Raw genomic sequence first — 27116 nt, 5'->3', positions numbered from 1 at the left:
CATCTATAGCACATTGGTTGTGCAAGGAATTTATGACCAGCCCTTACTGCTTGCCCTACCACTCCCTGCTCATACAGCCAGAAAGTCTCTCAGTCAGCTCTGAACGATGGGAGTTCTGTCTTTTGAACTGCTCACGTATCTCGGTGAGCGCTTCGAGGAGAGCCAATTTCATAGCTTACCATGATTGCATCTTTAGACAAATGCACTGTGGGCACAGAGCTATCGTCTGTGGCATCAGGTTTACAGCTTCCCTGTAGGGTGTAAACATGCGGCTGGTTGAAGAGTTTTAACCTCTCAAGCCCTCCAACAAATATTAAATTGTTAACTATTCTTCCATAATGCTGTGGTGTTGACTGAAATTTGACCCTGGTGCTTGCTGAAACGATTTTCAAAATCTGAGTGAGAAGGTTAAATAGTGCTGTCAAATTTCCAAATGTCTGTTGCAGAAATACTTTCACTGAATATCTCTGGGTTGAGCTCTAAAATGCTTAAAGTAATCCTCTTTTTTTTCTTCATTATTACATGATATTATCTAAAGCTTGGGTTTTAGTGCAGATAAAGAAATGAACTTGGGTTTTGCCTTTTTTCTGTGCCACCTAACCTTACCATTTATGGCTATTTTTCTCTTTTTTACTTGTTGAAGGAGGAGTTCAGTTAAATGGTGTTCCTTAAGTACAAACCAGACCTCTAGGTTTCTTAATTTCTGTTCAAGATCATTGTAATTACTTGATTATTTTCACAGCTGTATCTGAGTAAGAAAAAAAAGTGCTGTAATTGGCAACTTTTACAAGTTTACAACTCAATAACCTGATACTGGAACTCTTCCACCTGCAGAAGCCTCATTAATTGCCATAGGAGTTTTCAGCAGTTAAGAGACCTGGGTTTCAAATTATTTCTCTTTTGAGGTGCAGCCTTCGAACTAGAGAATCTCTGCAGTAACGAAAATAGATGGGACCTTCAGGCTGAGAGAGTCTGCTTGTTATTGGATGAGTGTATGACTTCCAAGTGGATCTGTTAGGAAGGCTGTTGTTTACCCAACTCATTAGTAACATTCATAAGCTCAAACCATTTTTAGTTGAGCTTTTTTGTAAAATCTAGGGCTTCATTTCCTGAATGCTCTTACTAGTTCTAGCTTTGTTTATTTTGGCCTTAGGTTGCATTAGATAATTAGTTTTTATTTAAGAGATGAGTCTTATGTTGCAACAAACAGTACTAAATTATAGTAAGACTGAGGCTTACTTACCAGCCATAACTTTGAATTTATTTTGTTATTTTAAAGCAACATTTGTGCCTGTCTCTAAGGTTTATGGAAAGCTCAGAAGCTTACTTGATTTCTTTTTTTTCTTGATTCTAGGGCTTTTTCCGCAGGAGTATCCAGAAGAACATGGTTTACACATGTCACAGAGATAAAAACTGTGTTATCAATAAAGTTACCAGAAATCGCTGCCAGTACTGCAGACTACAGAAGTGCTTTGAAGTGGGAATGTCCAAAGAATGTAAGTTGTCTCAGAAACAATTTATTGTTTGTCATATCCTACATATATGTGGCAGTCTTAAGGGAAAAAAAAATATGATGCAATGATGTGATTGAAGCCAGTATCTGCGTTCATATGGAGGGAAAGGAGTATGAATTTGGTGCACAACTTCAGATCTGTATTTACAGACTTCTGAGTCCTTAACTCTGCAGCCTAAAAGCTGTGTGTTCTTACTGACTGGACCCTCTCTGAAAGGTGAAACAAGCTGGCAAATGCTCTTCTCTAAACCTGCAAAGCCAGTAAACCTGACTATGCGAAGCACACCAAAACCCCAAAGGATTTTCCTCTCCCTTCTTTTCTAGAAATCTCTGTTCTGCCCTTTAAATTAACATTTTGAAATATTTATGTAGAAATATGTGATATTCTCTTTTTCAGTTTATTGATGTCCCCATCAAGACTGAAAATATAGCTAAAAAAGCTTTTCTCAGATTCCATGGGGTAATGCTTCTGAAACTTGCTCGTTTTTGATTGGATTGATTGCAGTAGCAGAAAAGTCTCTGATGTATTGATCTGTTAGATTGTTGAGAGTTTTTACCTTTATCAGCGATGTTCCTGGTGTCAGTAGGTCAATTCCAGTAATAACCACTACAGAAATTTGCAGTGTGTGCATAAGAGAGGAGGGAAAATTGCCCAACACCAGTTCTTAACTTTTATTCACCCACAGGAGTTTCTTGGAGTGAGAAATTTTCTTTTCACAAGAAAAGAAAGATTGAAAATGATGAGGCATTTATGTCTGAACTGTGATTTAGACAGGTTCTCATCTTCAGCATTTTACATCCCTGAATTGTGTGGTACATCCCAGTAGTTACCTTCTCTATACTTGGTCAGGAACTAGAGGTCTTAAAGTTACATTTGTCCCTCCTCACTGTATCCCATTTCTCTCTCCCACCCTTCACTTTCCTCTCAGAGAAAGGGTGTAGAGAAGTGGAGAAAGAACCAGATACATCCTTAGGACCACTGTGCTGTGTTTCCAGCTCCTTTTCATGGAAATGTGAAGTTGTGGTTATTGGAAAGTTTCAAACTACTGAGGGGAGAAGGTCTTAAGATTTCCATTATTTTACTTTTCATGTTGGGTTTTCTAGATTTCTTGTGTGCCTGAAGTGCACTTATCTATACTTAGGTATAGATCTGCTGGATGGAAACCATGATGGGAGTAAAGGAGAAGGTAGGCTAAATGCCAAGATATAAAATTGAATAAGGGGATTTTATTGATAGCTATTTCACTGCATGTGTACCTGTGTACATGATGCCTTTTATTTCTTTGATAAAAACAGTATGATGCAGTTTGGAAGAGAAGAAAAAAGCACTTTTCTCACCTGAGGGCTTGCTGGTCTTGAGTTCCTAAGGACTTTATTGCTGACGCGAAGTAGTAATCTTATTAAATGCTGTAACGTCACATCGGAGTAGGTTTTGGAGGTATCAGCAGTATTTTTAACATGTTAACCGAAGTTACTTTGGATAAACTATAAAAGATTTACTGCCTTTTAGGTGATGGATTGTTTTCTCCCATAGGGTAGCTGGAGCTTTGCCAGCAGGAGTTAAGGTTTTGCTCTGCTCGTTTCCTGGGGTGAACCAAGTGAAATTGCCCTTTGGCAGTTGCCTTTATCTCAAAATTCTACAGGCACCGAAGGGGGGATGACAGGTAGGAGGGGGAACAGAGGATCCTGGAGAGAAGTGAGGGATGTCCTCTGGCTGCATTTCTGTAGAAGGCATTTGCAAGGGAACAGAGAAATTATTTTAAATGTCATCAGTTTGAATGCAGTGTGTCTTGTCTTCTGGGTTTAAGAACTAAGTCTGAAGTGATTCTGTGTTATCCCTTCATAAACAGGAGCTTTTCATCTCTTAAGAGATTTGCGGAACTATTTTCTTATCTGACCTTCTTTCATACATATCTCTAGGTTTCAACTCCATTTCTTTAGAAGTTTATGTAAACAAAGGCACATCTGTCATTCAGCTTTTTCTTACCAGATAGAGATTTTTCTTTTTCCCCTAGTGCATTATTCACATTTTATTTCTTTGTCTTCTTACAGTTCTGTTATCTTGTAATGTGAAAGCCACGAACAAAGGACAGAAAAAAAGTATCAGAGAAATCTCACAGGGAAACAAGCCTACAATGCTCAAACCAGTCCCAAATGGGGAAAGTAATCATGATGGCACCTGCAAATAGGAACCCCAAGGTCTGTTTCCAGGCACTAAGGAGGAGTAGATGCTGGGTTTCTGTATACAGAGTAATCTGTGCTTAAAAGCTACAGTCCTATGTTTATTTATTCTGTCTTTAAAGGGTATGCAAAAGTACCTGCATATGCAGCTCCCTTTGAGCTTAATGAGTGTTCCTCACAAACATCAGAGGAGAGATGGGAACTGGGTGCATAGCCAGTGTGATAAGTAAGGGTTTAAGAATGGGGGTACAGTGTTTGAAAGAGATGAGATACTGAGCATTTCTTTTATGCTTTTATCTTGTTTCAGAGAATGAAGTGAGATGATGAAGGAATGCACCAATTTGCATTTCTTTATAGGTTGTTTTGTTAGTGTAGAGGAAAAAAAAGCTATCTTCGACCCCATTTTACTCCCCAGATCTGATCAAGAGAGGTCAATAACTACACTACCTCCAGGGCAGGAGTGGAGCTATTTGCCTTGTGATAATATCTGCAAGACCTGCTGGAACTGGATCCCACTAGTGGGGCTTTCTTTCATTAGGGACGTCTTTCATTGTGTAGTCCCTGTTGCAAAAAGTTTGTGCTCCAGATAGGCAGGACAAAGTGTTAGGGGAAACAAAGTAGTGATGACTGCCTTATCATCCTACAACAGGACAAAACACAGCTTGAAATAAAATCCTGCTGTCTTTAATCAGATACCCTTCCTTCAGAAACTCCAGAGCTTTGTCCCCGAAACCTGAGCTGCAGCTCCCGGTTCAGGGCCTGGAGCCAGTCCCTCCACCAGCACCGCCTCAGGTTTGGGGATGGATATATGGCTGTCCCACCTCAGCTCATGGGGGAGTGTAGGTGCAGCTGAGGCTCTTGAGTTGGACCCAACTCCAAACAACTTCTGTCCTTCATAGCCTTCCAGTCTGTTTTTTTTAATTACCACGTAGAAACAGATGGCGATCACACAGGGTGCTTTTTTTGCTGCTGCTGAAGTGAGAAGGCTACTAAGGCTGACAGTGGCTCATTATGTGATGGAGAGCCTTAGGAAACTAACCTTTGCCCTTCTATTACGTGGTCACTACGCCACTGTTGAAGCGCCATCCTCGGCGTGACCCCAGGTGCCAGCAAGCAGCTTGCTGTTGCCTGGACGCGGGCCCTTGGTGCTCAGGAGCTCCAGGGTCACACGTACAGCACTGCCTGCTGCCATTAAGAGAGCACACAGGAAGCTGGGCAGAACTCTTGCACAAGAACGGACTCTTTCAAGCAGGATGCTGTAACAGTCACTTTGTAAGGTGAAGCCTGCTCGTAGAGAGAACCTGAGGGGGTAGAAAATGGATCTCCCTTCTGCCACAACTGCCCAGCTTAGCCCAGCAGCTTTTCAACTTTCATCCTTTTTCATAAACTGTGCAGGCTGCAGGGACTGCCACTGTACTTGATGATCTTTGGGGTCTCCTCAGACACAACCCAGCCCATGTACCAGGGTGTGGTGCAGAAAAGCCATCTTTATACTGGCATAGACCTCTTCTGCAGTGAGCTCTAGTAGAGCGAAATTATGTTTATAAAGCTGCAGAATTGTTCCAGATTACTTCAGTGCACTGAAGCAATGTTCAGATTTGCAAATCTGCTTACAATTAACCTCTCTGGAGGGAGGGAGGGAATGCAGGGAAATTATCATGAAGAGGAGAGAATCTGGTTTCTGTGCTCTGTATTTGTTGGGCTTTTTTTTAACTTGCCCAGAAATGTCTGTTACTCTTTGTCACAGACTTGAGTCTTATAATATTTAAATGTTCATGCTTCTTGGAACATATGATTACATTCTGCTACCAAACAATGAAATGAATGGATTTGCTTATTTTCGTTCTGGTAGAAATTGGCAAGCAGGAAACATCAGCTTGAGGATCTGTCATGTTTGTATTTTTTATTTCTCTTTAATTTTTTTCAGACTCCTTAATGAAGCATGATTCCATCTTCAGTGAGTGGCTAAGTAGAGGGCTAGCCTGCATAGTTGCATTTGAGAAGTTCATGCAGATTTCACTGATGTCATTTTAAAGTGAATTAATTAGAATGCATGCAATCTTTATTTAGATGTTAGTCAGAACTGAACTGGGATTATTTTATTCTTTTTAGCCAGCAGGAAACACTGGATTTAGGAATTGTTTCTGCTTTGCTACAGGCTAGATTTTTAACTGGATGCCTAAATACCACACAGTGGCTGGGGGCTTTTTCAAAAATTCCAGAGTAGTTGCCTTGCCTGTTAACTTGCTTTCTCGAGAGGCAGGAGCTAAATATCAGAGTGGAAATCACAAACCCCTGAATTCTGTTCTGGGACTAATTCCTGTCTGACTATTCTGTCTTTCCTATCTTGCAAGGTGAAAATTATGTCTTTTCACAGGGGCTGGGAGACCTTGTATTGCAAGTGCTTTGAAAGTAGAAAGATGTAAACTGTGAAAATACCAATTAAATTAAGAACTGTGGAATATAGATAGTGGGAAGCTATGCCCAAACCATAGATATCACATATTTTTCATTTTGTTTTTTAAGGATGGATTGTTTTGGAGATTTTTTTCAGTTGCTGATCGGATAGGAAAGCTTGTCTTTTTTCTTTTTTTTTTTCAGGCTGACAAATTGGGAACTTTTAAAAGGTAATGCCAAACTCTCAATATCACTGATGGGGAGATTTTTTTTAAGATGAGAGTGAAGCTAGTGGGGAAGGCTCTTCCTGCAACAAAAACCACAGTGCTCTAGTGTCAGCCTGTACTCTGCCAGGGATAATGCACACTTTGTTATGCTGGGTGGCTGAAAATTATCTACATACAATTAAAATTCTCTTGTGGAGAACTGGGTTCTACTTGTTGTACATTGTTTCCCATGGTTAAACAAACATCTCTTGCTTTTCACATCTTTTTTTTTCTCTTCAAAGAAGCCGATCTGCTTTTCCTTTCTCCTTTTGGGGTCTGCCTCTTCTGTGTTTTAGCCTTTACCCCTGATTTTGCATAGCTTACACTTGCCAGCTTTAATGTTTAAAGGAGCAACTTAGATTGAATGTTATTATCCATAATTTACTCTATGTTCTGTGAAGATGGTTATGTAATAGCAGTAATTGCATCAACTCACCTAATGAGCTTTCCCTCCAGTGCCATGTACAGCAGATTAATAGCCCATGAATTCATTTGCAGCTCGTTGTGTTTCAGAAAAGTATTTCAGGCAGCAATTAATAAACTGCTAAAGAAAATAACATAAAAAATGATTTTTTTTATTATGTTAACTCTCCAGCTGAACAATTTATTGGCACCTTTCATGATGTGGCTAAGTAAATTCTCTCCTAATTCCTCAAGCAGAGTGTGATTAGTGAACCCTGCTCAACTCAACACTGTCTGGTAATTAGTCTGATCTTTATATCCTAAAATGCTAGGGAGAAGTAAGAATAGAGTCTTAATGTTCTCTTTTTCTTCTGTTCCTTGCCTTTCAGGCATTATGCAAAATAGCTGTAACTTTAAACTGCAGCACTCTAGTGCTGCAAATTTTTTTTTCCCCCTTCCTTGAATAGAAACCCCATAATTGTGTAAGCTAAGAATTGAAGACTTCGGCCAATAAACAACCCCTGGCACTGTTTCTGCGCTGCTTGTTGTGGGCTGCAGTGTCCCATACCTCCCAAGTGGTGGGACAGAGCCTGAAGCAGGGACCCGAGAAAGTCACGGGGTGCTGCTGCCCTGAGGAAGGTAAACCAAGGGTCAAATGCCACTGGAGAGGAAGATGCCAGGAGAGAGGAATGGAGAGGGAAGAGAGAACAGGGAAAGTCCTGAGTTTTGCAGTGTAAAAGGGGATGAGGTGATTGAAGCCAACAGGAGAAGAGCATCAGTGAGATGCCAGGGCTGCAACCACCTTTTCAGGAAAAGTGTCTGGGGAAAGGGGGAAAAACTGCTGCATGTGGCCAAATTTGCCAGGCTGCTCTAGAATTACTATTTCCATCCTTTTTCTTTTGGTTGGTGCTAGTGTTTTGGGCTTTTTAAAATATCAAGTTTTTCATGTTTTACATAATTCCTTTTTCAAATGAAACAGTTACTTTCCTGTGAGTACCATCCCTACTCTCCCAATCCAAAAGAAGCTTTTGGCTTCTCTTCAAAAGTAGTAAAATATATATTTTAAAATATTTTCCCTCATTTTGGGCTCTTGAGGACTGGGTAAGTATAAAGGGAATTCCTTCAATAAGCTCATACAGAGATTGATTACATGTCCTCAGCTGGAAGTTACATTAAGACTTATTCACTAAGGTATAGCTACCGTGGTGAACTTTTCAACGCTCTCTGCTGTCTCTATGACAACACAGATCCTGGCAGAAGTTACCAGGGCTCATGTGCTCTCTGCAGCCTTTGTCTGCATCCATCAATCCTAGTCCTCGATGACTGTAAATGTGTGCCTTTCTTACGTTTTTGCTTAACAAGGTGTTTTATTAAATTTGTGACACTTCTAAAGTTATTACACTAATCATTTGTACTGCAGTACCCAGCCATGCTCTGAAAGAGATGTGCTTTAGGAAAGGACTTTCTGAATGGCTCTCAGTCTTATCCTGTGGAAGATATTATCCAGTCTTATCCTGTGGAAGAGTGGCGCACAGTCCTTGTATAAGTACAACTTTTCTTTCATAACAGGTGAAACTTAAGATAACTAGAGCCAGGGAAAAGTGTAATGAACACGGTCTAATTTCTGCTTAGACCTGCAGCACACTCCAGAGAAGTGCTTGCTACTGTTCAGTGCTCTGGCAAAGCCCTCAGACCTTGCTGAACCCATCCTTATTTTAAAGAAGCCCATGGTATGTCTGTTGGTGCTTGTGGCTCAGGTTTCTGTGGCAGCCCTGCCATGTGCCACCTCTGGAGACTGGGCTCTTCCTTGAGAACAGCTGGCATTGACACAGGTCTAAGTTTTCATATTTTTAATTTTACACCTTTGGGGTGTTTTAGGAATCATCAGATGCTTTCTTCATTTCTTCATTCTTCAGTTTCCCAATAAAAGGCATTTTGGGCAGGTATCTCTTAAAAAATCACTTCTCAACATAGATCTTGTTCTTTTCCTGGCCTTTTTCTTTTATTTCCCATGCCCCACTTTGGTTTATAGCATTATTCCAAGTTGCACATGTAAAGACACTGGCTCTATGCATCTGTGTTGTCTCTTCTTCAGTTTAGTATCCCAGCTGCTTTCATGGCAAGGAAAAACCTGGATTATCCTTTCTGCCTTGTCCTGTGCCGGGTAATGCTGCTGTAAGAGCAGATGGGAAATCTGGAGGTAACCAGTCCCTACCCAGTCCTTGCACTCCTAAGAATGATGCTGAGACCACATTTGCTTCGTCATGCGGACATAACTGCTGAGACCCCAATCCCATGACCTCAAAAGCTTTGTTTCAGAGCTTCCATTCTTCCTTTATGCACTCAGTTCACTGCTTCGTATTCCTCATTCGGATCATTTTGTTGTTTGGGGACGCGGGGCGTCTTTGCATCTCTCTTTCTAATTGCCATTGTGTCATGTAGCTTGTGCTTTCTATACTGCCCCTTGTAGTGTCTCTGGTATCTTTTTTCTCCCTTTGAATGCTCTTTTTTCTTTCTCTTTTTTTCTTTTTTCTTTTTCTATTTTTTTTTCTTTTTTATTTTGGGATTTGAATCCAAAGGATGGAGAAATGTCAATGAGATAAATATCAGTCTGGGAACGAGCAAATTGCCAGTGTTCTGGGCCTTGAAGCTAAACATGGCTTATTTGGTTGTCAGGCCAACCTGAAAATGTTATCTACAGTAGCCAAGGTTCATGAGAAATGCAGTAAATTGTTCCCAAGAGTTCTGGGAAGTCTGAACTGCAGCAACCCGAATGTTCCTGAAGGACTCTCTATCAAAGGAGAGGCTTATTTGGTCCTTCCCCACAGAAGAAATAAATGTGAGAATGTGTTTGTCTTCCTGTTGGTTTATATCTGCAAACTTTTGTTTTCCTGGTGATCACTTTGCTGGAGATGTTCTTGCATGGGGTAGGTGCCTCTGCAAAAGGCAAAGAAGCAAAGCTCTCGCTGGCCTCTCTGCAGAGAGCAGCTCCCATGCTGATGGTGCGGAAGATGGAAAGCAGGCACTAGGAAAACAGTAAGCGCTCCAAGACGCTTTAGGAAGATCTCGCCATAAGTAGATGAGGCCATGGATTTCCCTCTGCTGCTGTCAGGCTCTCACGGCTTGCTTTCATCCACTGGATGAATTGTTAGAGCAGAGGGAGTTTTCCATTGCCGTGCCTGCGATAAGCCGGCTGACACGTTGCAGCTCCTCCTGCTGGGATGCTGGCCCTAGGACTGTGCTCTAAAAATAGCCTTGATTTGTTTTTAGTTTGACTTTGTATCACATGCTCATTTTAAAATACATCAGAACAGTTAATTTCCAGTTCTTCAGCGCTCATGTGGAAAGTGTAAAGGGTTTTTTAAAGTAGATGGTGTACAAGGAGTAGAAATAACACCCTTTCTATCCAAACCTAAATAACACTCAGCTGCCAATTCTATAAAAGGAAAAAGAAAGATCATAAGGCGTTAGAATTTTTAATGTCCTCTAGCCCAAAATGAACAGAAATGGTTTTGCCTTATCTTATTTTACTCCAGTACTTGTTCGCATGCTTGCCTGTTTCTGAAAGCTCTTAAATGTTTAAATCTAGGTCTCATGAAAAGTCTGTCAATCAGACAACAGCTCTGAAACCTGACTTCTGCAAGTTGTATCTTAAAGCCCTACAGGCAGTGCCTGTGGCTGATAGGCATTTAGTGAGCTGTGGGATCATTTTTCAGTGCCATGCATCCATAACCAGTTGCTTGTTGTTGATATAAACAGATTTGGTAAGTAAATGTGAGGAAATTGTCTGACTTTGGAGACATTTACCTGAATTTCAGAGTTAAAGCTAAGTGGAATTCTTCCTTTCCCCTGGCAAAAAGTGCAACAGAAAGCAAACATGCTTTTAGTTGGATTACAGGCATGGTTAGTCATCTGACAGACAGTTTTAATGGAGTCAGAAAGACATGCTGGGGAAACATGCTGACCTACTTTTCTTTCTTTCTTTTTTTCAAACTTTGAAGCAAGTGAAGTATTAATTTTAAAACACTCAATAAAGTTAGACTCTGGTGAAGGAGCTCATTTTGTAATTTAATTTATTTACACTTCTGTTTAGGGTATGATAGATTGTTTTGGTAACTGAATTTCATCAGGTTGTTTTTGTTTCTGTTAGGAAATTGGGTTACATCTGAGAAACCCATGTTCTTCCCCCTTTGCAGGACAAAGCAATCAGCTTCAAGTTAATGAATGATTTAAGTCCAGTCCTCTGAGGGAGGACTTTACAAACCATTGAAAATAACAGACTAACAAAGCGTATTACATTTGTATCATTTTCAATGCATTGTATTTTTAAACATTTGCTGTCTTTAAACTTGGGGAAAGAGGGATTACTGGCAGATAGTGTTATGCATTTTGCGCTTCAGCTTTTTTTTCCCCTACATTAAGGAGGTTGATGCCCTACCTTCAGTATTTTCTTGGAGGCAGAACTTGATGTATTTGAACCTGGGAAACTCTGTACCATAAAACTTGAGAGCTTGGGGGGAAAAAAGCCTTAAATATGAAAACTTAGCAGTGAGGAAGGATTAAAACATCACAAAGATACTAAATTGAATGATACTGGGTGAAAAAGGAAAGTGTTTCAGAAATGCTGTAGACCACTTCACTCCTTCAGCAGTGAGCACATACACAATTTGTCAGATGGCTGAGGTGTGCCAGGTCCCTGGTAAAGAGCTGTGCTCTATGCGCTTTACATGTGATGAAGACATCTCTGAGTGGTTGAAAGAGCAGGAGAGGACATCATTCCTTGATGTACTGGTCAATCCAGGGACACTGTTTCCACCTGCTCTGTCTCCTCCTGTTTCCATCATTAACAGGTTTTCTGCTGTCACTCTGCCCTGGTGCAATGGGTGCTGCTTCAAATCCTTTGCTTCCTCCCATCTCTCCTTGTTTTTAACTCCCAACTACCTGATTAAAGTTTGCATCATGGAAATAGTGATACAGTGTAAGAGAGGCAGAAAAAAATGGAAATTGCCAGGAAGTCATGAAGTTTATGGGGAGTTTTACATTTCAAAGAATACACAAGTTACATATACTCTTACGGAGTAATTTTATATATTGTGTACTTATAGGGAATGTTCCAGTGTCAGAGATTGAGATCTACTTTTTATAGTTCTAAAAATTAAGATGTTGGCTACTACATGAGAGTTTTCCCTATATCTCAAGAAGGCTGATTAGTGGTGTTGCACAGGTCTTAGCCATTTTGTAAGCTGGGAACACCAGGAGAGGAGCACAGATCAGCAGTAAATGAATATCCTTATGTGCTGAACTGCTGCACCTCACATGTTCAGCTTCTCTGCACCATAGCTGTGAGTCATGCAAGGACTATCTTTCTCATGTTTTTCTTGCCATAGCACTTCTTCTAGGTGACCTGTGACATGACATGTTTTGATTCTAGTGGAGACACAACTAGGAAAAGACATGCAAAAAGGCGTCACATCTGGAATTATATCAAGGAGCTTTTTCTTCTGATACAGGAGAGTTGTTGTTGCCAGAAGATGTAGCGTTAGGTTTAGGGGAGCTTGAGTTGCTCTCTGGCAGTACCAGTCTGCCTCTTTTGGACAGGGAGCTCTCGTGTTTCCAATTAGGAGTCTTGTGAAGACCGATGAAGTCCAGAGCTCAGTGTGTGTTTGGTCTTGTAGTCCATATTGTACTGTGCTGCACCATCTGGTTATCCCATTGAGTAGCTCCAGGATCAAATCCACATGATCCAGATCCTTGGAACAAGTGACTGTTAGTTCATAAGAGCTTTTTGACAGTGCTTTTTTACATGAAAGATATTTAATTTGCCCTTTCAGTAATTTGGAAGATAAGATCCATGCATACTTTCCTCCCTGCCCCTTCTTTGGATGCCTCTTCAGGTGAACACTGCTATTAAATCAGAATATCCAGAAAATAATTTTAAATCGAAAAGGAATGATGATAATAAAAAAGACAATAAATAAGAGGACAGTTGTTACCAAGAAAAATAAGCTCTATTATGTTCAAACCTCTCTCATAACACAGGGAAAAGTAAACAGAGCCAAAGGAGAATAAGCATAAATATTTTATTCCTTTAATTCTGAAGAAGGCTCAAATCCTGTTTGTCCTCAAAAGAGAGTCAAAGCCATTTCTTGGCAACTTTTCCTGTTGTTTTGTAAGTCAGTTACAGCTATTTCACATGTTTATTAAGAAGATTTTTTCAACTAGAATTTAAGCATTGTAAGGTGTGAACACGCATATAAACTGCATGGCCATTTCAGCTGCCACTCATGGGCTATGCAGTATGAACCCATTAGGTTTGGGGTCTTTCTTGGCTGGGGAAGTGAGGCAGGGAGGTAACCCTCTGGTAAAGGGGCCTTGCACTAATGGAGGAGGAATATTTAAAGATATTCCCTAGAAACCAGTGTGTGGGAAAAATGAGGCAATTAAGAGGAATCACTAGATACCCTGTCTTAACAGTTTATTATATATATTTTTAATGAGTATTTAATCCCTAATGCTGTGTGATGGATTAGAAAAGAGGGGGACTCAGGCCTCTTTCTGTGCATACTTTTATGTTTCCCCTTCATTGAACATTTTCTCTGGGCAAATTGTTTAACTTGAGCTGGTTGGAGGTATTCCAGCACAACAAAGCTTTGCTGAAAATAACATTGGGTTGAATCCCAAAATGAAGAGCTGTCTGTTGTGTTCAGATTTGTAGAATCTCAGGATGAGTTACAAGGGGGGCCAGGAAGGAGCTTTGTCTATTCCTGTCCTCCATGTTGTACATCCCAGGCCCTGGGGGGCTTGGCTGCACTATGTCTACCATGCAGCCTGGGCAGTTCTGCAGCTGGCTGGGCAGGTGGATGTTCATCAGCTCTTTCAGGAACTGAATAAACCTCTGCTTTTGGAAATCTTGAGGTTTTAGCCCATGCTTCCCATGGGGGTCGTAGCCCTAGAACAATATCCTGAGGACCTCACAGAAACCCTTCTATTAGCGCATCTTTCATCTTGCACTTGCCACAGTCTTGGAGAAGACCGTCCTAGCTGGAAGCAGGCAACCCAACCTGTGTTCAATGAGCTCGGGACCCAATCCCACCCTGGTGGTGGACATGAAAGATTTGTCATCGGCATCAATGAGATAACATGGGGTTAGCAGCCACCTGTAATGCTCGATGATTCTTGCTGGGTAGTCACTTCTAGTGCCAACTGGGGACCACCACCCTCATTTAGTTAAGGACCAGCTGTGTGTTGAATTCAATCTCCTTGCCCAGCCCTTGGCTTTCCTTTCAGACGTCATTTCATGTCCAAGTTGCATCCTTTGTTTTCATGGAGAAGTCTGGGAAAACTAGGTCAGTTTATCCAAGTAGAAATTATTTTTTTATTGAGTTAACTCTGTGTTGACCTGCTGCCTGTTTGCCTTCTCAAAATGAACTCCCTAGTGTGCACTAAATCTTGTCCTGGAAGTTGCAGAGCCCTCAGTAATCACTTTGATTTCAAATAAAAAATGAAAAGCTGCTTTTCTTAGTGTCTTTCTATTTCCTGGAAACAAGTGTCTGTCTGCTTTGCTTCTTGTGTGATCACTACATGAGGCTGGTCTGGTGTGCTGTGAAAGCACTTAATGTAAAAAGGTTATGTGCTGGCTTTACTGGGGATATTTAAAAAAATCTTATGGAGAAATCAGGATTTGATTCTACTTGACCCTGACTGACAGAATTAAGCTCTTTAAGCCAGTCCTGTAGTTACTAGCATGCCTTCTTTTTAAAATAATCTGGTCCACTTACTCCTGCTATTTCAGAACTTCAGTCCTAGACAGAAAAGCTTTTTTTTTTTTTTATTCCTAATGAAAGAATATTTGGAATGTATTTTTAAAGAACTTACTTGGCATTGTACATAAAAGATAAAATATATCAAAATAGACAGTCTGATAATTAGGTGCAGGCTTGTGGAGTGATTCATGTCATAACGTGACTGCTGAAACAGCTGAGGTTGCTGCAGGTGTGTTAAGGGAATTCGACCCCATAATGCCGTGATGCTTTTGCCTCTACATAAAGCAGGAGTACAGATGTCCAGAGAGCCTGCATTAATAGATGAGAAGCAATATTTCTGCATGTGAATTATGGATGGAGCAGTATTTATTACAGGCAAAAACGAGAGCCTTTGTCTCTCAGGCACCTTTTGCTTTGAAGAGTTGCATTAAAGCCTGCTGCTGTCCCAGGCACAGAGATCCGAGAAGTGAGCTGGGGCTTCAGCTGCTGCCTGTTTAGCCTGGCTGGAGCCCAGAGCCGAGTTATGCCATGCATGGGCAGAAAGAGATCCGAAGAAAAGCCTGGGAGGCAAAGGCCTTTTAAGTGCCTCAGCTGGAGGGTGTAGTGCTCTGGGGTGGGCAGTGAGATGCTAAAGCTGAAAGTGAATAAACTTGTTTACCTGTGGCAGCAGCCAGCTTGAGCAGGGCTTTCCCGGAGCCTGCTGGCTGGCTCAGCATGGCTTTCCTGAAATCCTGAGATGGAAAGAAAAAGAAGTCCCTTGACCTCACTCCTTGCTTTCTCCTTAGTTTACAGTTGGTGAAAACAGGACTATGTAATCTCCAAAAAAAATGCCCCACCCCAACAACAAATCTGCAGATTGTTTATTCCAACTGCTCAGCTTTTGGGAAGGGAAAGGATGTAAACAACACACTAAAATGCGATGAGATGCAACAGTATTGTTTGGGCATGTTATTTTCGCTTTTGATGAAGCTTCTTTTTTTGTAGTATTATGGCAAAACAGCTTTAACAACACACACTGTTCTTTAAAAAAATCAAACCCACCTGCTGTCCAAGCCCCCTGGCCAGTGCAGATGTGTGCCCACCAGCTGTGTTGGACTGTGCATCAGTGTGAGCCTTAAACAGGCAATTTTTTCTGGCTGATCTAGCAGTGCTTCTAGTCCACCTGGCTAAATGATACTGTTCTTCCCTTCTCCTGCTGCTTCAGCTAGCCAGGAGGGTAAGCCTGGGCAGGGAGGCTGAGCGCGGTTGTGGGGTGCACACTGTGTAGCCTTGCTCTCCACTTTGCACTTTGGGTGCCAATTGGGGCATCTTGAGAGACGGAAATAACCTCCCAATTGCAATTCTATTTTATTTTGTTTTAGTAGCAGGAGTAGGAACAAGCTTTTGCATTTAGGAAGGAATGTGTGTAAATTCATAATGGCATGTTTTCCACATTTGCTTTGGAGGAATAGGTAAATAGATTCTGAGCTATATCTATGCTTTTATTGTCCCTGGCCTAGTGGGAGGCCAGGGCTGCAAGCTGCTGAGGCTGTAACGCAGGCAAGTGCTGTGATTCAAGACTGCACCTCCTTTCCTTAAAACGTTCTGGGAACAACTGTTCCTGCGCCTTCATGAGCTCAATTTACGGTTGCGGGAGGCGATGTGTTCCCTGCGCCTGATGAAGCACCCGCGCACGCAAAGCCTCTTCAGACGTGTTGTCAGTTGGCAGCTCTCTCGCTAGATGCACCTTTACACAATTGCACAAGCCACCAGGAGGTACAAATGTGAAATTCAGCCTTGGGGGCAAAACAAAGAAATGAAACTTAGGTATGAATGCGGTGTTATCCATCTGCAGATACAGATATTAGACCTGATCTCCCACTACGCTACTGTAGTTTTACACTAATAGGACTCTGCTGCGATCCGTGGAGTAGCACCACTGCAAGACAAAAACGGCAGTGGGGATAAGTTCAGTCTGTTATTTTTAATTCTGGTAAATAATGTAGGAGTGAACCCTGTTTGGGGAAAGCCAGACTGTGTTCACTGCGTGAAACCACCCATAATAAAGGGGAAAAATGCAGTGACACACTGTCTTGGTATTGCTCCTGAACTTCTGCTCTTCTTTCTGGGGAGCCATTGCCCTGAGTATCCACATGCAAGCAAATGGAAGGAGTCTTCCAGCTCACCTCTTTTTGGCAGCCTTTCCATTTGCTGTCCCTTAAAGTCTGTTTTATCATGCATGATCAGAATTTGTCCTCTAGCTTGGACTCATTCGTTACATTGAATAAACGTGCTTGTTATGGAAAGTTATTTTGTGGAAGGAGTCTGTTAATGGTATCATCACAAAAGAGGTTGCAATTCGTCATTTGGTAGGTAGCTTGCTAGTTAAGTAAAAAGCAAGTCATGTTCTTTTCCTCAGTGTATGTTAGGATAAGAAATAACATAGCTGCTGCAAGTTGAAGTGTGAAGTGCCACAGGCAGGCAGTGATCAGGGATAGTGTGCAGTGTCTGGTCTTAGCTTACAGCCATGCACTTCCTTGGCCATCAGTGGTCCTGGGTAATGCCCAGCAAATTGAAGTGAGGACTTTGGATAACCCCAGCATCTCCCAGTTGTGAGGCATCATACTACCATGACTGTCTCCTAAGAGAAATTATTGTAATATCTGGATATAAGTAGACTGATTTACCTTTTGATGACCCTAGAGAGAAAGGTCAGATTCAGGATATTTTTGCTCATAATCGGTTATCCATAAAGAGTTAGTGTACCAGGCTTCAAGATTGTAGCTCAAAAGGGCAGTTGCTTTGAGAAGGTAGCTTGAAAGGGCACCTCAACAGCTGAAATCAGATGAGACATATTTAATGGCCTCTCAGTGATTTCTGACTGAAAGTTCAGAGTTTGAAATTTAGGGATTTTTTTCTTCACCCAGCCTATGTAAAAGAAATGCATTATAGCCTAATAGAAATTCACTTTCAGGCTGAGTATTTAGAAGAGCTTTTCGACTCCTGCATATACATTTGGTCACTTCAGCTGTAAGGAAGAGAAAGAATAATCACTTTGTGTTTGTGGTCTTGTGTATTTTTAGCTAATATGTTAAGACACTGCAATTCCAGAAAAGCTGTCCTCCATTTCCCCGGAGTATTTTGGTTTAACCAGCTGCATACAGAATTTTATCTAGACTGCCACAGAAGTTACTAGCAAATCCACTGGGATCTTGGCAGCCAAAACAGTAGATAGTAAACACAACACTTTGCTTTTAGTTTCATGCGGATTATGCCACAGGCTGGCACTTCTCAGTGGGTCACCTGAAGAAGCCCTATTAATTTAGGAAATCTCCCTGGATGCAGTGATTGGTTTCCAAAGCTCTTTCCCATTCCTGCACTGTGCAGGGAAGGGAAAGACTGGCAATACCCACTGGGTGATGCAATTACTTGCAAACCTGTTGCAAATGGCATGGTAGATCTTAATAAAAATCATAGGTTTTATGTTGAGAGTAAGGAAGTGACTGATTTCATGCAGAATACTGAGAGAGATGGGGCACGACCCGAGTGAGGAGGGAATGACACGTGTAGTTTAATTTAACAGCTGCACAAGATGCACAGGGACATTGCAAGACCTGCATGTGGAGATACTCCATCTCACATATGGGAATTTCTGGCTGTATTAAGTAACTTGAGGTGATGCCTATGTGAAATACAGATGGGAACATACCAGTGAGTAAATTTTGTCTGAGTCAGTGAGTATGGCTAGGCTATTTCCATTGCAGATGTATTGGTGGGTCTTGATGGAAAATATTAGCGATTTATTCTGCCTGCAATTGTTAATGCTAACAATCTTCAATAGCTCTTTAAGCATCAGCTGCTTAGAGCATGTGGATTATCCTATTTCACACTGGCAATTAGTTGATGATATTAAAGCACTTTGAAAATGGAAATCACAGGGTAAATGCTATTTAAACAGTTTATCATTTAATGTATAATCCCATCTCTCCACCTACTTTGATTATAGCATGCAGGGAGATGATAGGGGAGACCAAGGAGTCTTTCAGTTCAACCCCTGATATAGGTGCTGTGCCCTGTCTGTCCTGCCTCTGACTCAGCTGCTCCTCATCCTCTCATCCTCTACCTGCCCACACCCACGTGCTGCAAAACACATTTTCTTCTGTTTTTTTTTCCCCCACTTGCTTTTACAGTCTTTCTGTTTTTACAACTTCTTCATTTCTCATTTGTTCTCACAGCCTGTTTGGAGAGTGTGGGGGGTATTCCATTTGTATTTCTGGAGTCCTGATTTTTATTGTTTGGGCAGTTGGCACTCTGTTTGGCATGTACTGCAGAACTTGAATCTCTCCCAAAATACTGTAGTAAATATAAAAGTAGGCATTAGTTAGTATATTCATACACTTGGAAACAGCTTATGGGATTTTGGTGGGTTTGGGTTGGTTTGGGGGAGGTGTTTGTTTTTTGGGGGTTGTTTGGTTGGTTTGGATTTTTTTTGTCCTGTCCTTCTGCGACGTTCAAGACAAATGTGCCTGTGGAACCATTTGTTTTCCTTCAGCAGTGTTTTTGAGATCTCCCAAGTATGATAGCTGCTGATTTTGCTTCTGGATCTTTCAAAATTAAAAAACAAACAAAAAAAAACCCCAATATTTTTTTTTTAAAAGACAGTGAATTAATATAAATAATAATTTAAAATAAATAGATAGAAGAATGCCAAAGGCATACCTTTCAGCTAATTTCAAAGGGTATTTTTCTCAGTCTGTTGTTTTGCACTGGCTTTTCAATTTTGGTCCTGCATCTGATTTCAGATAGTATTGTTTTTTTTCAAAGGACTAGAAACTCCTCTTTTTTTGCTCATTCCACGTACTAATATTTCAGGGATGTGACAATAGCAGGTGCCAAATTTCATGTCAAAAATAAAATTGTTCAGACTGATGAGGATCCTTGAAACCACAGGTGAAGTTTCAGGCCAGTTAAATAAAGCTGTGGAGCATCCATTTGTATCATTCATTCATATAATGAAACCTGTTCTTATAACTTAGCTCTTGATATATTAACCCCACAGTTATCCTCACACATAAATGGGAGATGTGTTGCTTTCGTCAGGATATAACCATATAAATCCCCTGTGCATGAATGGAAAAATAGAGGCCCTTAGGCTATAGGTATCAAAGGTCTCCCCTATACTTACAATAGCCTAATAAGGTTATTTTGAAGGCATAGGTAATTACTCACAGACTCCCTATAGCCAGTGATTCATTGTTCACCCCTGAAACATTTCTAAATGAATTATGTTTTAAACAAGCAAATCCTTGACCTTCTCTTTTATGGGAGTAAAAAGAAAACGGGAGGGACACAAAATTCCACCATTTTCTGTGTTAAATAAAGTACACTGCTTGCTAGTTAAAAGGTCCCTGGTATTTAAAGCAGTTTAAATGTAGTGCCGTGCTTCTTGCTGTTTCAAATGCCTATTTCTGAATTTCACATTTTGATAAAAATATTATTGTTGTCATTAATCTGATATTTAGAAAAGACCATGGATACAAGGGCTCAGTGCAATGAATAAAACAGTTGGAGTTAACTATCCCTGGGGATAGAATCAATCACTGTTGTAGAAGAGGGTGACATTTAAAAAAAGAAACTCAGAAGAAAATGTCATGCTTAAAAAATTAGATTTAAACGCACTAGCTCCTGATTGATTTTTATTGCACTCACATGGATACACTGATTGATTATCAGCCTTACAAATGTTTAGTACCTTTCTCACTTCTCTAATAATCAGAATAATCTAATTTTCAATGTCATTTAAGTTACCATATTCAAGGTTATAATAGATCATATTTCTAATAAAACATAGCAATTATGTAATGAATAATACAAAGCTACAAAGGCAGAGTTCAAATCTACCTCCCTCAAAAAAAGAAAAAAAAAGTAAAAAAAAAAAAGTACCATGAGTGGCTGGAAAGGCCAGTGTACGTGAAAGCAGGCGACAGGACGATGTCTTCTGGATGTGTGGTGTGTTCCCCTGTGGTTGAACTGAGGTTCCTGGCGTGTTGGCCAGGGTGGGTTTGCCATAGCTGAATGTTATTTCTCAATAGGAAACCCTGGGCGGGCTCGAATTCTGTAATGTATGTGCTTGCTCTGTGCCTGGGGAAAAATGATAGCATGCCAGGTGCTTATGAAATGTCTTCCATGATTGTTTCTCTGTGCTCCCTGTTAATTTTGATGTGTGTCTGCAGAGAGATACTATCTCGCTTAATCTGAGATGTTTTCTTCTGGCGATTGTTATCCAACAGCTGACATGGTTGATTTCTCAGAATCAGCCACAAAATATGCAGGTTTCAATGTGTTTTGGTTTTGTAAGCCCCTTACACAACTGTGTACTTGTTATTGGCTTTGTCCATTAGAAATGAGAGTTTGTGTTTGAAATGGGCTTTGTCTCCAATCATTCTCCATATGTCAAAGCCAAGTTTTGGCATGGAAATTTGTTTTAAAATAGTTTCCTGGGTTTTTTTAAGACTGAGCTGTTTTGCCTAAAAGAAAACATTATTTCATCTGGAAATCACAACCTAGGAAACCAGTCTATTTATAACTACCTGGCATTCTGCATATTTTAGTATGTTTGGCTTCCAATTTCACTGCTGTTAATGTGAACAGGAGTCCCACCATCCTGGATTGATGGCTCGTCAATTTGTCAAGTGTGATTTTGCTGATTTTGAGATGATTATTTTGTTCTTTTACTTGTGTTGGAGATGGGAAACTCAAACTCCTTGAGTTCCTTCATCCTTGTGCTTTCTTCCACCAGTTCTCAGGCCTGGAAGCTGCCTGGGATGTGTAGCTGGGTGTTGCTTTTGACCATGGGGTCAAAGAGCCTAGTTCAGCAGCAGCAGGATTGCTAAGGCTCCCTCGATTTGATATTTTCCAAGGTGACTGTTGGGGAAGACACTCTTATGGACTGACATTCCATACCATTTAGCACAGTTTGTTGGAGAGTAATATGTGGTATATGTTGGGCATTATTTGCTGAGGGAGCAAACTTGGCATCGGCAGTAGGTAAGCGTTTTGTTTATTTGACTGAAACATTTGACTGAAATTGTCCACAGCTGTGAACTTCTGCCAGAGTTAGATTTTTTTTTTAGCAGCTGGCTCTGGAGGTGGAGCAGCCAGGAGCGTGGAGGAACTGTGCAAGGTTTGTGGGTTTCCACCCTAAGAAACAGCTTGGTGCTCCTGGATTTCCCGGCTGCAGTGCTGAGCATCGGCCCCACGGCCGCGCGTGGCACCATCGGCCTGCCCAGGCTGCCAGCGTTGAGACAGGGACAGGTGGCTTCCCAAGGAGCAGGAGAACAGGCGGGACAGTGAGTCTCTGCCCAGAAGGGAGAACTGGCAGGTCTGCAGCGTTCCTACCTCAGTTCACCTCCTACTTCTCTTCTCATTGGGTTTTACAAACAAAAGGAGTCTTTTTGCTGACCGCCTTGTGCCCAGCGCTGTGCAATTACTGACTTGCTCTGTGTGCTTTATGGTGCTTTTGAGGTTTGTTAGCTTAACGAGTAACTTCCAAAATATTTGGGGACAAGAGAAGTGTGGTTTTACTGGAATGTGAACTGACTGGAAGCACTAGTAGTTGTTGCTACAGGAACAAAACCAGCTAACTAGTACACAGAGCTCTTCAAAGGTCATGGGGATCTCCAAGAGGCAAAATTGCAGTGATAGCATTTAAAATCATTAGTTTATAGCTGATTAATCATTATAATACATGAAAGGAGCTGTCTGCTTATCTTCTGGTTATCTGGGGAAGCACAGGTTGTGCAAGTAATATGAAAAATTGCATTGCAAGTGGCAAGTTCTTCTCCCTTGGACATGTTTGTGCCACTTTTGAAAAATGGATGTAGTCACTATTCCATTATTTTACCTGATTGTCTAGAAACTGTTTAAATCTTATGGGCTGGATCCTCAACTGTTCTAAGGCCAAGCAGTGGCTAGGTTTGGTGGACCTGAGTGGCTCACATTTAATATTGGATGATTCCCTGCATTAGGACATGCTTGAAATGACCCCACTCAGGCAGGAGAATTGCTGCATGGTTACTAAATGAGAGCACTGGGGTTCTCCAAGAGAAGCTCTTAGTGTTTTCTCTATACTTAGCTCAATCCACAGCAGACCCTGCTTTTCTTGAGGGGTACATCTGACCCTCGTGCAACTCTTGTGCCCTGTCCATCACTTGGAGTAGAAGAGGGAAAGTGTATCTGAGGCTAAGGAAAAAGCAATGGCAAACCTGGGGTGAGGGGAACAGACTGAACAGGACAAGAGGTGATGTTCTGCCCCTCTGCCATCAGGGAGGAGGCTGAAAACCTGAAGGTAAGGGTTAGTTCTTAAGGCAGCAGAAAGTACCTTTGCCAGCTTGCGAACCCCGCTGTGGCTGCCTGGAGGTTTCCGGGTGTGGAAGTGCAAGTCCTGGCGTGCATGTCGAAGGGACAGGGAAGCTGTCACAGGAAGATGGATTGGAGCAGACATGCACAGGTGTGGGCGTGTGTCACTCAGCCTTCTGAGACGCACCAAGACCTGGCTTCCTCACATATCAAGATACACCTATTTTCATTCTACTTCCACCTAATTTTTTTTTCTTTAGCTTCCGAGAGTTCTCATAGGGTAAAAGAGCTTCCATACTGTCCCCTCTTGGGAGCTCATAATTAATGCAGCCATCAAGTCAGAATTTAGTGCACAAGTAATGAAATTCATAACCTGAGTTTTCTACGGCAGCATTAACTGTGACACAGATTCATCACTGGCGTATCATCATTAAAAGGCAGTGGAATTGCATTGGGGATTGATGTGATCATATGCATGTAAAGATCAAGATACCAAAAGGTGTGATTTATGTAATTTAAGCATAAGCTCTAATCTAGAACCCTTCCCACATGCGGTGTGACAGTTCCTGTTCCCAGAGCAGTGACTTTTTTTTTAATTTACTGCGTAAATGTGTGTGTGTGTGTTTATATGTTTTTATTTAACTCTTTTAAACAGTGTTGTCCTAAGGTTTTTTTTTTTTTTTTTCTTTTCTTTTGTGTGTTGAATTATAGCTGTAGTTAAATCTGTCCAATAGCTCAGTGTTATTGAAATGCTTTATATTTTTGGAGCTTGGGTGTTATACGTCAGCACTTTAATCCATTATCTTACAGGGAATATAGAAACACTGACATGTCTGATGCAGCCATAATGAATAAAGCAAGAAAATATATATTATTCTGGTTTTATCATTATTACAAAAGCTATCAGAATCATATAAGAAAGTTAATGAGGAACAAAAAACCTTCTTAGTTTTCAGGCTGTGTTACTTCTCCCCTTTCTACCCTCTGATTTGCACCAAAAACAGAAAGAGGACAGAGCTGGGCCAATTTGGTGATGAGAACTGATCAGCAGCTGTCCCTCTGGTGGCCTTTGGAGGGAAAGGGACATCAGGTACAGCTGAGGGAGCAGTGCTGGGGCAGCAAAGGAGCATGGCAGGGTTCCTGCCACAGTTACCTCCTGGTCTTTGGGAGCCCTTGGCACCTGCTTCAAAGCCTGGCCTGAATAATGTGTTCATCTTCCACGAGGAGTTCAAAGCTGTTGAGGGAAGTAGTTGTTGAGGCCGCCTGCTTGGCAGATTTGTCAATCGGCTTGTAGAGCTATAAGTGGGGCTTTGCGACAAAGGTGTGTTGCTCTTTGCGGTTGTGTAGGAGATTACACAGTTACCTGAGGAACTCTTTTATCTCCCAAGTACAGCAGTGATTAGGATTGGTTTCTGAAGTGCAGGGGCAGTTAGCAGCACTGGAGACGTACCTCTGGGTCCTGGATGTTTTGTCAGGTCAAAACATGGTGCTTGTGCTCTGCCCTGGGGTCCAGCAAACAAATCAGAGCATTTGCTTGAAGGGAAAACTTGTAAAAGGAGGTGGGAAGGAACCAGTCCATCCCCCTAAACCTGACTACACTGCTAGCATTGTACCTTTGCAAGGAAGATCCTTTTTGGTCCACTCTTACTGGTCTCCTTTGGGTCTGTGATCTCCAAACACCAAAATTGATGGTGTTCAAGATTAGGCTTTAATCCAGTGGGGTGCTCAGCATCCCAGCCCTGATCCAGCCAAGCAGATGACTGACTTCAGTGTGGGTCTGTCACACAGTTAAGTCAAGTTCATGCTTAAAATGTGAATGATTTGTGTCAGAATTCTCTCAGTTGCAAAGTCAGACCTTCAGTGAAAAAAACAGAGCCATACATTGCATGGACTATGTGCCTAATGGCCTTGTGAAGAAGAAACAATGTTCCCCACATCTCTACTCCTTGTTTTCTATTACACACAATATGTTATTTCTGTAGATGCCTCTGACTGATGCTTTCCCAGCCCACTATTTTTTCTGCTCATTATGATTATTTGTGGTTCACTGGCATGCAGGAAGCGACCACAGAAGATGTGGAGATGGGCCTGGGGAACCCACAGGGAAAAAGAGCTGGCATGGAGGTGGCTTTATGCTTCCCTCCCTATGGCACAGATAGATACACTTTCTGGAGCAGGACAGTACAAATTAGAATCAGCAGATCTTTGGCCATCCAAAATCCCTGGCCATGCTCACATGTGCCAAACCCACCAGCTGCACCCTCTGAGTTTAGGGCCTTGTTTTAAATATCGTGAGGTTTTGAATACTAACAATGTTAAGATTGGTTTTATTTATCCAGCAAGATTTAGTCTTCAGGGTGTTTAATATTGACATGGAATCTTTGGGGAGAGGGATTGATTTTGCTTGGCTTTGTTGTAAAACCTTATGCATCTGGTTACACTTAAGACATTAGCTTTAGCTAACAGCAAGACTCTTGATAAAATTCACAATTACTGGCAGTACTGTGGACATGGACTTATCTCCTGGGCACGTTTTGTAAAATTAAGCTATTTTCATTAAAAGAACAAAGAGCAGCATGGTGATGGAGCAGCTGTCATATTTTATTACAAAACACAAATATGTGGGAAATCAATTACAGCACGAGTGCGCGCAATGCATATTTCCAGTAATCCCCCACGGCCGGGGGAAGGTAGAAGGCTGATCTGAGTGCAGAAGCAGATGGCAAGCAACTTTAGATAGCTTCACTGCCATTTTTTCTCTTTCAAGTGTTTGTGCTTCTCCTTTGATCTTCAGAGCTTGAGTTTAACGTGTTTCATCTTCTTTTGTTTACTGTTTTCACATTTAACTTTCCTTTTAAATAACTTCTGTTTGGTGGAGTTTGTATTAGTATGGGGCTTTGTTATCTTCCGTGCTGAGGTACTTACTTAAGAAGAAAGACTGTTGCTGTCTTTTTTTAGTGTTGTTCACATCCAATAAAATAGTGACTGCGTCACTGCATAGGACTTCACCATCCGCCCTGCACAACTGTAGTTCTACAATGAAAAAATCCCACCTCACAAAAGTTACTAAGACACTGTGCATATGAAGTTGCAGTGGATTATCCTGGAAGACAGATGCTATGGGATTGTGATGGCACACCCACAACAAACCCCTGTGGAAGTTTGGTTTCATCACTGCTCACTACATTTAGTTCTTAAATTATTTTTAAATGAGTGAGCTGGAATTAGTGTTCTCTGTGCATGTAACATTTTTACATTCACTTAAAATAATGTGTGTTTAAAATAACAGCATTTTACAGTGATTTGAAATAGAGCAGTAAAGGCAACATATCCGAATAACCCCCTGTGATCTGTATCTCTGCTTTTGTTACAGCTGTCAGAAATGATAGGAACAAAAAGAAGAAGGAACCTTCAAAGCAGGAGTCCACAGAAAATTATGAAATGACAGCAGAGTTAGATGATCTCACTGAGAAGATTCGAAAAGCTCACCAGGAAACCTTCCCCTCACTCTGCCAGCTGGGAAAATACACTACGGTGAGTATGGTTTGAGGCACAGAGTGTTCTGGATATGCCTGGATGGATGTGAGTTTTGGAGGCTCTGGACATTCTAAATAGATGGAGCAGTAGATTCAGTCTTTGCACCTCCTTAGCCAGGAAAAAGCAGAGGTGTGTGTGCAAATGCTGCCTGCTGGGGAGAGAAATTGCACTTAGAGATGTGAGCGCTACTTAGTGGTATCACAGGAGACTCCTGGAGGATTAATGCAGCCAAATGACCAGCTCAGAGACCATGAGTCAGTTACATTCCATCGCTCATTAGAAATTTGTTGGCTTCCAAAGACGTGATCTCTGCTCGTGCATCAGCGGATTACAACTTTGCAGGTGTAGGGAGTTCTTAAATGCTGCTGGATTACTGGTGATAGTCCCAAAGCTACCAAGGTCAAGGAAAATATGAAATGTTTAAGTAAAACAGTTTCCAAAATGCTCATTTGCAGTTTATTCCTAGAATCGTAGAATATCCTGAGTTGGAAGGGACCCACAAGGATCATTGAGTTCAACTCCTGGCTCTGCACATGACAACCCCAAAAATTACACATCCTTTCCCAGTCTACCAAAATATCCCATAACAGCAGAAACTTCTGCTGCTTTTAGAAATGAAAAATCAGCCCCCCCATCAAGAAGCTCAGTACTATGGGCATTTCTCCAGAGATGAGTCAGGGAAGTAATTTTTCTCGTATACATATATATGTTGCTAAATAC

At 41.4% G+C, this 27116-nt stretch overlaps 1 protein-coding gene across 6 annotated transcripts in view; it reads left to right on the top strand.

Annotated features, from left to right (window-relative positions):
• Window positions 1-27116, top strand: part of RARB (retinoic acid receptor beta) — a 320215-nt gene that overhangs the window by 273222 nt on the left and 19877 nt on the right. For 5 of the 6 annotated variants that reach the window (XM_086851330.1, XM_086851340.1, XM_023919252.2 and 2 more), the window contains 2 exons: window positions 1355-1496; window positions 26233-26393. In XM_086851330.1, the coding sequence (XP_086707456.1) occupies window positions 1355-1496; window positions 26233-26393 (303 nt within the window). Of the gene's footprint in view, window positions 1-826; window positions 993-1354; window positions 1497-26232; window positions 26394-27116 lie in introns of those variants that run through there. The other variant, XM_023919253.2, reaches the window with a different exon arrangement.

Source organism: Cyanistes caeruleus, chromosome 1, assembly GCF_971803275.1.
Source record: "Cyanistes caeruleus chromosome 1, bCyaCae1.hap1.1, whole genome shotgun sequence".
NCBI classification, from domain to species: Eukaryota; Metazoa; Chordata; class Aves; order Passeriformes; family Paridae; genus Cyanistes; species Cyanistes caeruleus.
The sequence above is the reverse complement of the archived record's forward strand: the minus strand, read 5'-3'. Positions and strand labels throughout refer to the sequence as shown.